The 17,290-nt window shown below is 39.2% G+C and overlaps 1 protein-coding gene across 16 annotated transcripts in view; it reads left to right on the top strand.

The window, feature by feature from the left end:
* LOC117144257 (glutamate-gated chloride channel) overlaps positions 1-17,290 on the top strand; it is a 35,410-nt gene that overhangs the window by 14,131 nt on the left and 3,989 nt on the right. For 3 of the 16 annotated variants that reach the window (XM_033309351.1, XM_033309354.1, XM_033309346.1), the window contains exons 2-11: positions 2,565-2,708; positions 3,759-3,871; positions 7,832-7,902; positions 10,262-10,331; positions 10,392-10,628; positions 10,772-10,906; positions 13,474-13,626; positions 14,152-14,316; positions 15,542-15,648; positions 16,423-16,547. In XM_033309351.1, coding sequence (XP_033165242.1) covers positions 2,565-2,708; positions 3,759-3,871; positions 7,832-7,902; positions 10,262-10,331; positions 10,392-10,628; positions 10,772-10,906; positions 13,474-13,626; positions 14,152-14,316; positions 15,542-15,648; positions 16,423-16,547 — 1,320 coding nt within the window. Of the gene's footprint in view, positions 1-2,564; positions 2,709-3,758; positions 3,872-4,264; positions 4,333-6,076; positions 6,145-7,831; positions 7,903-10,261; positions 10,332-10,391; positions 10,629-10,771; positions 10,907-13,473; positions 13,627-14,151; positions 14,332-15,541; positions 15,649-16,422; positions 16,548-17,290 lie in introns of those variants that run through there. The other 13 variants (XM_033309345.1, XM_033309340.1, XM_033309343.1 and 10 more) reach the window with 6 other exon arrangements.

Raw genomic sequence — 17,290 nt, 5'->3', positions numbered from 1 at the left:
ACGCTCTTTTGGCCGAAACACTGAGAGAAATAATGCTGCTGGGGATAGAGACAAAGCCATAAGTCAAGACCAGATTCTAAGCCTAATAAATCGCTTTTGAATGCCAGCCCAAAGCCCGGAATGAATGAATTTAGCTGAAGGAGTTCAACCAATTTCCCGAAAACAAACATTCCAAACCAATCAGTCTTTGATGTCGGACTATTTTTAATAGGTTATAAGTCATTTAGGTTTTATACCAACGGAATGATTTAAATAGCTATTGCATTGAGTTTAACTTGAGTGACAGCTGATAGCTAGGAAAAACTTGACAACATTTAAATCACCAAATAATGTCAAGACATATATATGCATTCGTAAATATGATTATAAATGATAATCAAAGAAAGGCAATCTAGTAAATATGTATCATTAAATGGCGTTTGTCTTTTAATCTTTTAACACTGATTATAGGTCATAAAGACATTCAGATTAATAGTGTTCTTAGTCAATTATTAATGATTTAGGATTGTTGATTTTCAGAATAGTTAGGAACGACTTCAAACCAGTATCTACATCCTTCTCAGTCCCAAGAAAATTAAGTTGGGGATATTTTTCGCAGTTTTGCACGTTCATTCAACTCGCAGCTTGGCAACAACAAGCGAAGCGGCCAAAACGGCTCAAACTCAAAGCTTTCGCTGAGGTAGACAAGCGCACAAGTGTTGTTGCTTTTATTGTCGGTGGCGAACAGTAAAAACATTGCCAAGCTCAAAAGTGTGTCGACTCGTCACAAACAAACATACACACTCGCACTCGCACTCACACTCACGCACAAACAAATGAAATAAAAGTAAACCCATTTACACCACACACACAGTCGGTAGTCCTTTTTCCAACCCTCCCCTCTCTCCTCTCCACACATTTTTTTATTTTTTTCGAAGGAAGGAGGATTGGCGCCAACTGCTTGGCAAGCTGCAAATGTGGGACATTTGGCAGTCGCAGTCGCATTGTTAACTTTCTTTGACAGCGGGCCAAAAAACAAAAATAAGTGGTAGAGCAGGAGGGGAGGTGTTTGGGGGGCAGAGTAGGAAACCAGGGAGGACCGCCCGGGTCCATGTCCTCAACTCAGCGCCAATGTTGCTGCTGCCTTGCTCGATGCAGATACAACTGCACGGGTGCATGTTGTATTTATGGCTCAAAATTGCAGGCACAGCAGCGGCAAATTAACACAGCACGAATGCAAATTTGGAGCAGCGGCCAGCCTGTTGCCATTGCAGCCATTACCATTCGAGACCCCTTTCCCATTTCGACCAATTGATTATTTGCCCGGGTATCCCACATGGCAGCAACTGTGAAAGCCCCGACTCGGTCATGGCCAATGTTCCACACATGTACATGTACATATTCATTCATATACACATATATATATTCCCATATAGTATATCCTTGCTGCGTTGGGCGTTTGCGTGAGCAGTGGGCGTGGCATTCTGGTCACCACAACGCACTTATCGCCCATGCACAGCACGTCGGCCATTCGGAGTGGAGAAAAATGCTTATAAAGGATTAATTCGATTCCAATATTCACATACGCATTCGCAAACGCAAACGCATTTTGCATTTCGCATTTTGCATTCGGCATCCGACATTCTGAACTCGGCATTTTGTATTTTGCATCTCCGGCTTGCCAAAGAGCTGGTCAGCAGATATATCTGGGATATTGCCGGTCATTGTGGGCATTGTTTTAAATGCCCCGACCATAATGATTGTTGCAAAAGGGGAGCGAGAAACAGAAAGTGGCATTTCCAGAGTATTGAATGGGATGCACTCTGCAGGCCGGAGATAAAAGTATTATCATAAATGCTTCAATTAATAAATACTCGTTAGCTTTGGAATGCTTGAAGCTTAAGCAACTTCATTTCAGTATTCCGACAAAGGGAAAATCTTAACTGGAGAAAATCTCTACAAGCATTTTGCGATTTTCGGGTAAATGACCAGATTTACTTGGCATTGATACTTATTTATAGAGCATTCATACTTCAGATTGTGCCGCACCAAAAATCCTTGGCATAGTCTTTTGTAGCTCGTTGAATGTGTTGAGCTGCGATTGCAATTTGCATTTTTCATGAGTGCCAGGCAACGTAATGGATTCCCTGGGCAACAGATTAAAGCTGCATTACGGTGTCAAGACCTTTTAAATTTTCAATTTCCCACCTTCAGTGTTGGCCAGAAGGATATTGCAAATTTAATTGCATTTATGGCTGCATTTCGCATTCGCAAAACGCATTAACACACCGTCAAAGGCCGTAGTCGGGGAGTTGGGTGTGAGCCATAGATTGAGATGCACATGCGTTTGATGCACCGGGACAGATAGCCAAATGGCATGTTAATTGGCCTAATTCGATAGCCAATTGAATTAAACACCACACACACACACATGCTTAAGACCGTGGAGTGGCTTAAATCACGGAAATTTTCGATCCACACAAAATGATTCAGTGGACACTTTGATTTTGCGGCAGCTCCATCGATATGATTATCGAACAAATCAGTCTGTTCAGCGCTAATTGTTAATTACCCATGCATTTCAGGTCGCATCGCCCACCACAGGAGGCTGCCACGCCCCACGCCCCCTCTCCAGGAAGCAGGACGCACCACACCCCCATTCCCAACATGGGCAGCGGACACTATTTCTGGGCGATCTTATACTTTGCCAGCCTGTGCAGTGCTTCACTGTAAGTACCCACCGTACTTTTCCACCGATCCGATTCACACAAGTACTCGTATCAACACTCGCACCACAGTAGCTGCAAAATGTAAACCGCTTCATAACTTGTCTCCCGCTCCACTTACCATTTATTTAACACACTTACTTTTAACTTAATAAATTTGTTGCCGCGCGGCTCTTGTTGCGCGTGTTTCACACTGCTCTTGGCCGGAAGTGGCGCTCAAAATTCGATTTACATACAATTGTCATTAATTTGGTCAAGCCACGCCTCGTTGTGAAGTAGCATTGCCGATATATACAGTGAAATCCCTATCTATATACACTGAGAATCACTTCTTACGAGCATATATCAATTTTGCTATTAAAATAATTTGTTTCATTTAGAAAAGAATGAATTATAATTTATTAAAAATATATTAAAAGAATTAGGAGTAATCCAAATAGGGATGGGGATTATATTACATCTCTGTCTCTATCGGATGTGGTGCTTCACGATTACCTAGCAGTGTAGTTTAAAAGCCATAGTTTGCATTTAAGTTGTCGCTTATTTACGAACACACGCCCAGCATTTAGTCGCCTCGATCTACTTGAATTTCCATATACTGCCTTACATACACTCACGCACATACTCCACCAGCAGGACACATTATTAAAATGTAATTAATTTTCGTGCAATTTTTTGTCGGAGCATAAATTTTGGAATTATTTACGCTCAAGTCGAGGTCAGAGTCAGCAGCTTTAGTATGTGACTTTGCCTGGGCTTTTGATAAGTGCGACTGTGTATAATAACAACGATAACGATAAAGCGAACACTAGCCCACACTTTCGATGATTTGTACATACTTATCTTTGAATATGAACAATAACGTGCTGTAAATTGTATGCAATACTTTTGTTTTATGCGATTTTTCAAACCAACTATTACTAACAAATTGCTGAGCTAATGTTTTTCCAAAACTTCAATACCATTTAAATATTTCGACTTTCAAATTGCCCAATTAATTGAAGCAAACATTTTTAAATTATACATGCGTACCTATCCGTATCCTGATTTCAGAGCAAATAATGCCAAAATAAATTTCCGAGAAAAGGAGAAAAAAGTCTTAGATCAAATTTTAGGTGCAGGCAAATACGACGCCCGAATACGACCATCTGGAATAAATGGCACAGGTGAGCATAACTTCCGATTAACCCATATAAAACTAAACTAAACTTAACCATACCGTAAATATGTATAACTTTTAATGGTTGTTTTAATTCCGATTTCTAACCACATTCGTTTGCTTTAATGATTCGTTTTTATTTTGCCTTTTCGTTACTGATACAAAATGTGTAAATTTATTGGTAAAAGCTATCGTTAGGAAGCTATATGAACAAAATTATGAAATTCTAGCTAATGTAAGCCTCTGTTTAAGTTAAACGAAATCCAATGTCGAATCATCTCTAATGTAGCCTAGAGTGCCAATCAGATCAAGCAATACTTAGCCTAGTTAGATCAGCTCAATAAGTTAATCGTTTTACATTTACGTCGAAAACTCACGTTTAAACCAAACTTTATGCCAGATGGTCCCGCCATAGTCAGAATCAATCTATTCGTTCGCAGTATTATGACGATTAGTGATATTAAAATGGTAAGTCGCACTGAAACGGAGTCAGTAAATTCGATATCGTCAATCGAAATCGATAGATTGCCCACCAAAAGCCCACCATCCCTTTTGTCCTGACTCTCTCTTAGTCTGTTTCTTGCTATCTCACTCTGCCTCCTCATCAAGAATTAGAAAACACTAAAGTTGTCTTGGTAGCTCTTGCAACTCACACACACACACTCTTTAAAGTACACCTAGCCAACACAATTCACTTGCAACAGCCACACAACACACTTGTATTTTGCGTTTTACGTTGACTCGTTCTCTAATTCTCTCGATACAAGCTACCTTATATATATTGCGTATATACCATATACATCCAATGCTAAGTATTTGCGTTTGATTTTTGCCACATTTCGGCAGTTTGTACCAGTACCTGTCCTTCCTGTTTGTACATTTCTGTTTCCGTTTCGGTTCGTTTCAATAAACAGCGTTAATTGAGTTTCATTTAAGATAAACAGCAAATAATACACGGAAAAAACTCGAGCTAAAAACTTTGCCTACTTTTCTGCGCGCTCTTGCAAAGCGCTTATTCCATTTTCGAGGATTACTATTGGTGAACAGACTACAACTTAAACTGAAGTCAGCAGACTTTTCGAATGTAAAAACTCTTACTTTAATCAGTTTAAATTTTTACACACTTTTAAATTCAAATTTTAAATCCAAATACACTCTTTTAGTGAACATTCTCGATCCTCCATTTCGATTGTTATCGAGTGAAGCTGTGACAATAATTTTCCCATCACAAATAAAAGTATTTGGCATTTGAAATGAAATACTTTATCAACCAACTATAAGCACCCTTTGCAAGTATGCAGTTTTTCCATAGGTTATTTCATTTCAATTATCAAAATGTTTTGATTTCATTTGCAGTTCATTTTATTGTTGTCATGTTGACTTTTAGCGCAGCAATGACATCATTAAAAATGTAAGGGCAGCATAAATATTTGAAAATAGCCCGACACATGTTCGTTCACATACAAATAGTCTGAATCACCGACTGGGAATGGCCATTAAACAGGACCCATAAATAAGCTTTTAAATATATACTCTGTATATTTGCCAGTTCGATAAATATTAACTATTAAGGCATATCAATTAGCACAACCCACTTTGCCCTTCGGCATTTGGAAGCAAATCACACAAATTCAGTTGTAATTTGTTCATACCACACATTCTTACGTACCACACCCCCGACACCGCCAACACCCCTACCACCCCCTATAAGCCACCCTCGAAGGTCACAAAAACAACTCATAGACAAACAACGCAACTTTAGTAACGTACATAAATTCTAGCTTAACTTAGGTATATAAAAAACGCAAACAAAACGAAACAAAAATCGAGAAGAAAATATTCTTTGACTTAGCTTAGCTTTGTAAGCAAAACTGGAAGCGAACTTGCTTAGCAACTTTTGTATCCTAGCAAGTAAGCAAAAAGGAAAACAACAACCGGGAGGAAGGCTATAAAATAAAACTTTATTGCAGAGAGAGAGCCACATAAAGGCATAAGGACTGCCTTTCCTGAAAATTTGGTAGATGGAGGCCACCATCTCCATCTCCATCTCCGTTTCCATCTCAATCTCCATCTCCTCCGCTCCGCTGGTCATTTTAAGTTTGTTTTTAGGGGTTGGACCCTGCGGCAGCTGTTAAAATTTGTAGTATATAACATTGAAAGTATTGTGCAAATCGGTGAATATGTCTGTCTATCTATCATGTATCGCCTGCAGATGGTCCAGCTGTGGTGCGCGTCAACATATTCGTTAGGAGTATATCGAAAATCGATGATGTAACCATGGTAAGTCGGCGCATCCGCAGCCAATAAAATCCACATTAAAACCCGATAGAAATTCAGACCCCAACCCCTGACCGACCGCAAGTGGATGCTCAAGTCGTAACCCCTGTCCCGGTTCACTAGGTTCTCTGAATCCCTGATCTGAACTGTTGACCCCGTTCTCTGTGCTCGATAGGGCTGTGTTCTGATCCTTTACTCGATTTAGTGCTGCTAGGCGTCGGGAAAGTAACCAAGACACTCGAAATGATACTAAACTATATATGTATAAACATTGAAAATATTATATATGCTAACGTACAAATCTTTATCTGATATTGGTATCTATAATACATAACACTTTGTTTGAATATCGATGTGATATGATTTCGTACTTGAGTTGTATGATTTACGTAAGATTTGCCTTTTTGGTTTGGGTTTTTAGAAAACGAAATTGCTCAATTGGTTGATTATTCGGTTGAGAATTGCATTAAATTAGATTTCTTCGTTTGTACGTTTGCATTGGTAACTTGAATTAACTCACTGCATTTTTCTTTTTTCTCATATAAACAAATTGTAAGATAAACCATTCAGTTTGCTGTTTTGTAGACAACCAAAAGAAATACAAAACATTGTGAAAAAATGTCTTTTTGGATCTCTTTCCCACACAGTCTCTGTCTCTCTCTTTCTCTCACAGCCTCGCCTCTATACCTTTGTTTCGAAACATAAAATAACCAAACTTAGTTAAATTTCCTTACTTCTCTATCTCTGTCTCTCTCTCTACCTATCTGTATAAATTTATGAATTTATATTAATAATTCTTAATTAACTAATCAACCTCATTACGAATTATTTATAACTATGATGAGTGTTGCAGATGCGAACCATCTATTTAGCCTCGGTCTAATAATTAATTATATACAAACTTAATTTTATTATGCCATTTGCTTATTAACAAAAATTATCTGTGAAATGGAAAATGTTGTTTAATTTATGCTACTCTATGTACTTAGTGAAACAATAAATTCAATTGTGAACTGTTAATTTTAATCGTGTGCTTTGTATGTGTGTCCCCAACTATGGTTTCCCAGCCCATTTCCCAAAAAAGAAAAACAATTTCCGCCCAATAAAAAATCGTTTCGCCATTTGAATATGGTCCTTTTATTTTACGTCCTTCAACAAACACAACGCTAACATGGAAATTATCAGACGCTTTTAGATTTGAAAGCAAAATTAAATTAATCCGTTCTAGTCGACAGAAGGAAAACTAATTGAAAATGTGTGGCATGCATTTTTCAAAAAGTATTTTCAGTGAAAGTATTACACGAATAAAACGAGAAATACATCCATTCGATTGGCAAAATAACTAAATACATTTTCAGATTTTAGATGATACAAACATAAATATTGAACAGAAATAAACTAAAACAAGAACCAATTTCATTTTTCAATGAGATCCATGCAGACATTTTCTCTACGCATTGATTCGAATTTCAATTTGTGTTCTTGTTGATTTTAAGTTCTCCTTTATGTTTTTAATGTAACTACATACATTTCGCTCACACATGAAATTCATCAAAAATTTATAAGATAAGACAGCGTATCCTATTTAAGTTAGTGCGTAAGTGAGCCTAGATTAAGGACGATTCGGCGTAAGGATGGCGGAAAAATGAGAAATGTGCAGAACCAATTTTGATATGATGATTGATTTTAGATAATAAGGCCACCAATGTGTCGGTGAACATGTTCCTGCGCTCCATTTCGAAAATCGACGACTACAAAATGGTGAGTCCTGGATCAAGCACAGCAACAGCACACTACTACTACGACCACTCCAACTACTACAGATACAAACGATTAAGTCCCAAGCGCTTACTCTCACTTTGCTCTAATTGTGCGTGCGTGTGTGTGTCTACAAAAGTTAATCCAGTAATTTGGGCCTATTAAATAATTGCATTAATAATACATACATGTCCTTCGGTGTGTCTGTGTGGGCGTAACTGGGTGTAAAATACATTAGTCGAGTTGCGACGATTCGAATCGTCGGGTCTGTGTCAGTGGAATCTGTAAATTTTCTTTGTACCTGCAACCTGTACAAGTTAAGCAAGCTGAATATGTTAACAATATCAATGTACTTGTATCATACAAATATCTATAAATACATATCCCTGTACCTGAAATGTATAAACGAATACTTAATATTATTTTACCTCCTATTTTCTCTTAATTTTCGAACTTGAAAGCAAAACCTGCTTAAAGCTTTGTCACCACCGCCAGCCGACGTCACTGCCAGCGAGCCAAGTGTACAAGCAAATCGAAACCACGATTCTATGAACTAAGTTTTATTTGTAACTTAGGCTAGACTTAAGGCTTAGGTCGGAACCACCGCACGACAAAAACAGACGCTCACAACCACCACACCCACCACAACCACCACCACCACCAACAGCATTAAACCACCGACATTGAAAACACAGCCCACAAATTCCGCCCACACCACCGCTCATTCAGTTCAGTTCTGTTCCGTTCGATTCGGTTCGGTTCGGTTCGATTCTTTCACTTACCTTCATCATTTTAAGCCACCTTGTTCCAGCCAGCCAGTTTTGGGCTCCAATAAAACCAATTGAAAATGCTTACCACACACTAAGAAAACCGAGAGTGTTTCAACTATGTTTAGGTACTACGATAGGGTTAACTGTAAGTACAAACTAGGAGATATCATGCCAGTGCCGCCGATAAACCAAACAAAACTAATGAAAAACGAAACGGGGAAAACCATTTACAATCTCCATTTGTCCAGTTCGGTTTCCGCTGTCAGGAAAAATGCTGGTAAAAAGCGGACAGCTCCGACAGCCAGCGGCTGGCACAAAAAACTCACAGCACATTTAATTTGCATAAAAGAAACCAGTCATAAATAAAAAGCAATTATTTGTAATAATTATTCAAATTTATTTGTTTTCACTCTGCTTAATTGGCAAGTGTTTACAATAACATTTCCCCCTTCTGGGATTCATTAAATCACGAGTAAAATATTGTACAACATGTTGGTTAACTAACATAACAGCGATTTTAGTTGGATTTAGTTGATCTTTTAATTAAAATCCCATATACTTTTTCCAAATCCCATCTCTTGTGGAATGGCATGAGTGTTAACTAAATACTAATCTGTTTTGTAAGCATGCATTCTAGCGATTTCTTAGTTGATTAATATTAATTGACTTTAAATAGGGTTTGTAAATGACAGCCAGAAGCTTAGCTAATGGAAGTCAATTGAAGCCTTACGACTTTTTCCCAAGTCGTTTCAACTCATATTATTTTTGGCTAACGAACTTAATATATATGTTTAAAGAATACATATATATATATATATATATTTAAGTGGCATCATTTTTCATCAGTTCTCAGAGCACTTTAAGAACTACTAAGATATTTTTAAGTTAAACTTAAATATGTTTTCAGCTTTTGTTTAAGAGAAAGACTTAAAACAAGTTCTGAATGTATGTATAAGATGCCTTGCTTTCTCCACTTCGCCTGCCTGTTTTGCTTTTATCTTGACGTGCTTTTTGCCTGATCTTAGCCTGCTTGCCCGTTTTGAAGTTTGAGTGTGCAACACGTTGCATGCGGCATTCGGTTGCATTTTGTGCAGATATAAAATATTTATTAGCCATGACAAACTATACCATCAACCCGAACAATGCCGAGTACAATCTAAACCAGCAGAAGCCCAAGCCAAACGACAGTTAACCACCATACTCTCTATATATACGAATATCAATATATACCACTCAGTTATACAAATAACAACTACTTCGCCTCGCCTTGCTCGCTCTTTCATACTCCAACAAAAACAATCTTTGCAAAAGTAAAGCTAAAACCCCTCCAAACCAAAAATCAAATTCAATTAAATAAATCGAACTGCAAGCCACCCCATTGAAAAAGTCCTCTTAACACACAAGCTAAAAAATTGAGAAGAAAAGAAAACCTGAAAGAAACTCCCCTTTCAATTCGACAAAGAGAAATTTGCATTGTAGTTCAGATTGAATTCCCCCAAAGCCCCCAATTTAATTCGTCTACTAATGAGAATTTTTCCCCTGGCCATTCAACCACCACCCACCCACCAATCCGGCGAATCCGACGTCCACAGGAGTACAGTGTGCAGTTAACCTTCCGTGAACAGTGGACGGATGAACGCCTCAAGTTCGACGATATCCAGGGTTAGTTCAATTTCACTTCATTTCAGCTTAAGAGAGTTTTTAAGCCATATCCGTTTCCAGGTCGCCTAAAGTATCTGACCCTGACGGAGGCGAACCGCGTGTGGATGCCCGATCTTTTCTTCTCGAACGAGAAGGAGGGACACTTCCACAACATCATCATGCCCAATGTGTATATTCGCATCTTCCCCAACGGCTCTGTGCTATATAGTATACGTATCTCGCTGACATTGGCCTGTCCAATGAACTTAAAGCTGTATCCGCTGGATAGACAGATCTGCTCACTACGGATGGCCAGCTGTAAGTTAAGATCTAACAAGATTAAGATTTAACATTAGAGTATTTTAAGCACCTTACACGTTTAGGCAGCACATGAGATATATTCAAGTTACCTCTTTCTTAATAAATAAATTATAAATCTAATTTAATATCCATTATTTTAGATGGCTGGACCACCAACGACTTGGTCTTCCTGTGGAAGGAGGGCGACCCCGTGCAGGTGGTGAAGAACTTACACCTACCTCGCTTCACGCTGGAGAAGTTTCTGACTGATTACTGCAACAGTAAAACCAACACCGGTACGTGGGTTTAGAATGTGTGTTGCACAGTGTTCCTTATAAGCCGATTTTGACATCATTCAATATTAACTTAACTATTCTCCTAGTACTCCTACTCGTACTCGAACTCGGCTTGTTTCGTTTCCTCGCTGCGTTGCGTATTTTGTTTGCATTTGTAATAAGTGTTCCCTTGAGATTGCATGCCAAGTGGTTTAACTTTAGCTCCAATCATATCGTAAACGCTGGGTCCCAACTGGAAAATATTATAAACGGACCCATAACCACTTCATAGCAAGCACATACACGCATATACACCCACAATTACCCAACCCAAACCCACACCATCACCCACACACATCCATTTATATATAGACGTAGCGACTTTCATAAGATGCCGTTCACACATGCGCCATTTCAATGAGCATATCGTTTTGGGCCGTTATCAATGCCCGAAACGCATAGAGCCAACATTTTACGATGTAATTCGCACACTTGCACACACGTGCCTCTATATAAATGTATAGCTGTATATATATATATATAATACCCAACCCACACCACCATACAGATCGTTTACCTTGCTGTTTTTTATGAGCACTTTGAAATCTGCGCGCGCTTTAAGTAAATGTTTACCTTGGCGAACAACTATTCAGTCGAGGACGAGGCGGCGTGAAGGCATCGAGGGAACTCCCCATCGAATGCGAAACGGAAAATGAAGGCAAAAATGGCAAAAGCCGTACGGAAAGTAAATTAATCGAGGAAATTGTCTGCGACGTTGTTTAAACTTGCACAAAGACGCTGGCTGCACCGAAGATGATGATGATGGCGGCAACGAGGATGTGAATGTAGATATAGCTGAAGAAGTGGAAGCGGAAGTGGGAATGCGAATAGGAAGGGGGGCAAACAAGAGGGCCAGATTTTTCTACAAGTTGGCAAATTGTGTGTCAGCATATTAGGATAGTTTACGGCAGCCAAAGCAAACAGAATCGCGTATTTGTCTGGTGGAGAAGGCTCCACCTGAATCAAACCCAAAACCCGCTGACACGAACTTTGTTTGCTTACAAATTAGTGAAGGAAGACCAAAGACACCCTCTCTCTTAGTGGATAGGGCCATCATCCCCATCATCCATCCACAAATAAGTTAGCATGAGCCTGAACTTCATCATTCCCGATTAAAAAACCAAAAAACCAAAATCAAATACCAAAAAATCATTCTCATTTTAGCTCAACTATATTTAATCTCAACTAAATATGACTTTTTCCACCTAGACGTTGCGTAGTTGTTGCAATTTAGATCTCTCGCCTTGAACTTAGTTGCTCACCTAAAGTTTATTAATTTCATATCTTCTATGAGCGTTGAACGTTGAACGGACTTAAAGAGCCAAGCGAACGAACTCTAGTAACGAGCTCAAGAGTCGAATGCGAATCCCGGCCAAGAGAAAGAGTCATCGTTTTGATTGATGATGGCCAGTTGCACAGCCAGAGCCAAAGGCAAAAGCAAACGCAAAAGCAAAGCAAAAGCCGCAGTGCGATTTGCTCCAGCTGCGAATTACGGAGACCGTAGACCAGACCCAGATTCAGACCCAGATTCAAAGACCCAGACCCAAACCCAGACCAAAGAGCCGAGCAAATAAACCACACACGCAGCAGTTAAATGCAAACAGGGCGTATGAGTGCTCCTCCGCACAGGCAGACACTGAGAGAAATTCGAACAGCACACGCTCGATGCGCCAAATCGCCGAGAATCGAACAAATGAGAACCAATCAAAAGCAAAAATATGAGAATGTAAAATAATAAACAACTTTGTCTTGAAGAGTATGGAACGCTTTGCCAACAAATTAACGGAAATGAAGCACAAGAAAGGGGCGTGGCCCCGAGCTAGCGCGCGTGGGGCGGTTTCGGGGGCGGGGGCGTGGCAGCAGCGTCTGCCGACCGGAAGCGAACGGAATGAAAATCAGAACCTACAACAAGAACCAGCACACAAAAGCCGTCGAACTTCATTTCCGTTAAGATTTTTGTTGCAAAAGTCAGAAATTGAATTCATGTTGATACTTTTTGCCTATGATGCAATTTTTCATTTGATTTTATAATTTTCCACTTTCTGTGTGCCAGCCACCACCACCTCCTTATCCCCCACTCTTGACATTTCTTTTTTGTTTTCCTGTAAATACATTATGTCTTCTTAAGCCCGCCTACCGCCACAACCCCCCACCCACTGACTTTGTATGATATGTTTTTACCCAATTTCGTTTCGTTTTCGTTTTTTATCTCCTTTGTTTCGGAAAACCCACTTTTTGTACATACCCGAAAAGTCTCTCGGCCCGAACAAAAAATCGTCTGTAAATGTGTTTTAATTTCTTTTCTTGGCAAAATTTCTAAGCAAGACACTTTTTATGTTCCCTATTTATTGGATGGCATTTCTCTGTACCTTGTATTGGATATCTATCTGTGTGTATATACCTACTAAAACTGTGTGTGCGTGAAATTTAAGCAAACGAAAGCCAAAAGCTGCAAACGATACCTCTCTTATGACATCCTCCCGTACATTTTGAGTTTGACACATTTTATATACCTTGTATACTCATAGGTGAATACAGTTGCCTCAAAGTCGATCTACTATTCAAGCGAGAATTCTCATATTACTTAATACAAATTTATATACCATGCTGTATGTTGGTCATTGTATCATGGGTATCATTCTGGCTGGATCAAGGTGCAGTGCCGGCGCGAGTGTCACTGGGTAAGTACGCATTTTCAATTTGCCTCCTCTAACTGTAAACAAAATATGTGTTATAATATTTACTAAATGTTTGACTATTTTATAACCTAAAGTGTACTTATATGCAAGCCAAAGAATTATTTACTTGCAAAGTTCTCAGACCTTTTCAAGATGGCAATAAAGTTCTTTTTTCCAGTCATTTCTAGAAATACAATTCAGAATTTAGGGAATATTATTACCTTAAAGGGACCAGCGCTATATTTTAAAATATACGATCTCGAACAAAGATAAGATCACTTAATTATTATTTGAGATTATTTTTAGCTTTTTGAGCTGATCCATGCACTTAAGTAAATCCATAACTTTAATTATAAAATAGTAAAGGAACAAAGTCAATATTTTGGGAACGTAGTAGGTCTTAAATATATCCTCCAATGTAACCAAATTTGATACCAGTCCTTGGAGCCCGTCCTTTTTCATAGTCTATAACTATAACTATTCAACCAGTTTGTTGTGCACTACTCCATTACCTAACCCCTTTTGCAGGTGTCACCACCCTGCTGACCATGGCCACCCAGACGTCGGGCATAAACGCCTCCCTGCCGCCCGTTTCCTATACGAAGGCCATCGATGTGTGGACAGGCGTGTGTCTGACGTTCGTGTTCGGGGCCCTGCTCGAGTTCGCCCTGGTGAACTATGCATCCCGATCAGGTTCGAATAAAGCTAGTAATTGAACTTTTATATGCTTCTTAACCACGTATAAATGTTAATTAATCGATGGTGTTTATCTTTTTTCTGTTGTTTTATTGTACTGAGTGATATCGAATATACTATACGTACATATCTATAGTAACCACATATAAATGTCTACGCATACTGTACATACAACAACTATGAAACTCTGAAACTCAGAACCAACGTCACACTCTCAATATCTCACACACACACGAGTTACTCACTGTGGACCGTTATATCAGAACACTCACACACGCAGGACCGGCGTGGCTCACACAACAACAACAACAAGAACTACAACCAGTCTCGGGCTATATATCTAACGAATATCGAATGTCGAATATATCCATATAGAGTACACGCAGCGTACTTCTCTATATTTCCGAGCGAAAGCCCAACGATTTAGCCGTAGTGTTTTTGATCGACTTTTTTCCCTTATTTACTTTTCACTTTGATATCTAACCACAAAATGGGTTCATCGTGTGTATCAAACTAATCCAACTTTTTGTTTTACTCTCTTATTTCATTGTGCGCCCACCATTCATCGACATGCATACGAACACACACATGCACAATCCGAAAACTACACACCCACACCCAAACGCACACACCAATACCAATACCAATACCAAAACCAAAACCAATACCCACGTACCACGAACTTTAAACGCGTTTGAAAAAACACATAAACCGAAAATTGTAAACAAATTGGTCGAATTTCCTGTCGAATTACTACGATTTGTTCGGTTCCTTGCTGTTGTATAACAAACTGCTTGTAAATAACTACAAACTGTGTGTATATCCACCGATCTTTGTGGTAAACGAACTATGATTTGCGTACCCCCGACCTCGTCGATATAATTGCACCCGATTAAATGTTTGATTATAATTTGTATTTATTTTTTTGTTTGGTTTTGTTAAACATTTCGAATTGTTTAACGTTTTCTGTATGTGTGACTCTCTTTCTGTCTTTCTCTTTCTGACTGTCTCTATCTCTGTCTCGCCTAACACTATCGCTGTCTAACTGTATTAACCGTGTTTAACCTGTGCATCCCAACTAACACACCCAAAAAAACCTGTAAAAAATCCAACAAAAAATCCAAAAAAAAACCATCAAACTGCCGTGGAACAAATAAATTCTTGTCAAACATCTTCCATCACATGCAACATATATCTATGATATATACGGATCGGGCCGCAGACATGCATAAGGAGAATATGAAAAAGAAGCGCCGCGATCTGGAGCAGGCCAGTTTAGATGCCGCTTCAGATCTGCTAGATACAGATAGCAATGCAACGTTCGCAATGGTACTTACCTCTTGATATATCTCTTTAAACTCCAAACAGCTTATGATGGTTTATTGGGGGTCTCAGGAACAGAGTTGGGGTTAACCTTCCGCATTTTTATTTTATTTTATTTTTTTATTTTAAATCTCTGACATTTTTGGGATTTGAGTGGGGGGCGTTCTTCGAAGGTTTAACTTCCTTAACTTCTTGCTTTGAAAAACAAACTAAAAACCATAATTGGCTTAATCAAAATTGTTATGATAAAACTATTAAAACAACTATTTCCTTTTATATTTGCCTCTTTTTTATTACCACAAAACAAAACCAAAACGAATACCAAAAACAAATGCAAAATTCAACAACTTTTTTCAAACGTGCTCATCCCAACTACAACTACAACCACACCTCAACATCAACAACCAACCACAAATAAACTGAAAAAAAACTGAAACTGCAAACAAAAAAAAAACCTACAACCAACCTTCCACCAACCATCACCGAACATCGCTCGCTGGCAACCAAAACAAACCACTCGACCGGAATTGAATTGAAAAATTGCGACGAAATTAAATCAAATTACGCACATGCCAATGCACTTTTGCCCCACCACCCGAATCACCGAACCACCGATACATCGAACAACCGACCCACCGAACCATCGTACCTCCAAACCACCAAACCACCGATTCACCGAACCACCAACCCAAACCACCTGCGACCCTCATTTACATCCGACTACAATCGCAACTTTCATGTCAAACGGCGTCGCAATTTGCGCGCGGTGGTGGCCAACAGAAACCGCTAGTACGCCATCCGGGCGATCCGCTGGCCCTGGAAAAGCGGCTCCAGTGCGAGGTGCACATGCAGGCCCCGAAGCGACCCAACTGCTGCAAGACCTGGCTGTCCAAGTTCCCCACAAGGTAACGCACGGGATCGAGGATCCCGAACCACTCGATCCTACCATGTAGCGACCTCGTTTAGTTCCATATGTGTTCCGTAGTAGTTGATGGATTTACTTTTTGATGTTGTGAACATGTACTATTCTACTCTTTGTATCTCTTTCACTAACTCTTGTTGACTTTTTTGCTATCACATAACTCTAACTCAACTCAACTCAACTCAACAGTCATTGACAATACCTGTGAAAGATACCGAAACCGAAACGATATCCAAAGAAACCAAACCCGATATCTGCCGCTTGCTTGCCGTTCGTTCGATTCTGTTTGCCCGCTGTCTTTTGTTGCCAAATCAAATCTGTTCAGATCAAATCGAATAATACTAATGATAATGACGTGTTTTAATTGCTTGCTGAACTGAGCCAAGTATTTGTGAAATATAATTGAATTTGAATTTCTATGTTTTTAATTGAGCCCAATAAGTCGAACGGACATTCGATGAAATTATGCTTTGCCTTTCTGTCATTTTAAGTGCGATTTGTTTGTTTTAAAATACGTATTTAGTTGTAGATCTTGAGACTCGAACTCCCCGCCCTTAACTACATAGCTACCCCCAAATATCCTGGCATCCTGGCACCCTGGCAACCCGAACCCACCTATGCTAGCTCTTCCCATGTAGATATTAATCCTCAGAAAGCGCACTTTTCATTTCCAGCACGTAGTGTTACTCCCGTTTTTTAACCCTTTTAAAACAAACAAATTATTTG

This window comes from Drosophila mauritiana, chromosome 3R (genome assembly GCF_004382145.1).
Source record: "Drosophila mauritiana strain mau12 chromosome 3R, ASM438214v1, whole genome shotgun sequence".
Classification (NCBI taxonomy): Eukaryota; Metazoa; Arthropoda; class Insecta; order Diptera; family Drosophilidae; genus Drosophila; species Drosophila mauritiana.
The sequence above is the reverse complement of the archived record's forward strand: the minus strand, read 5'-3'. Positions and strand labels throughout refer to the sequence as shown.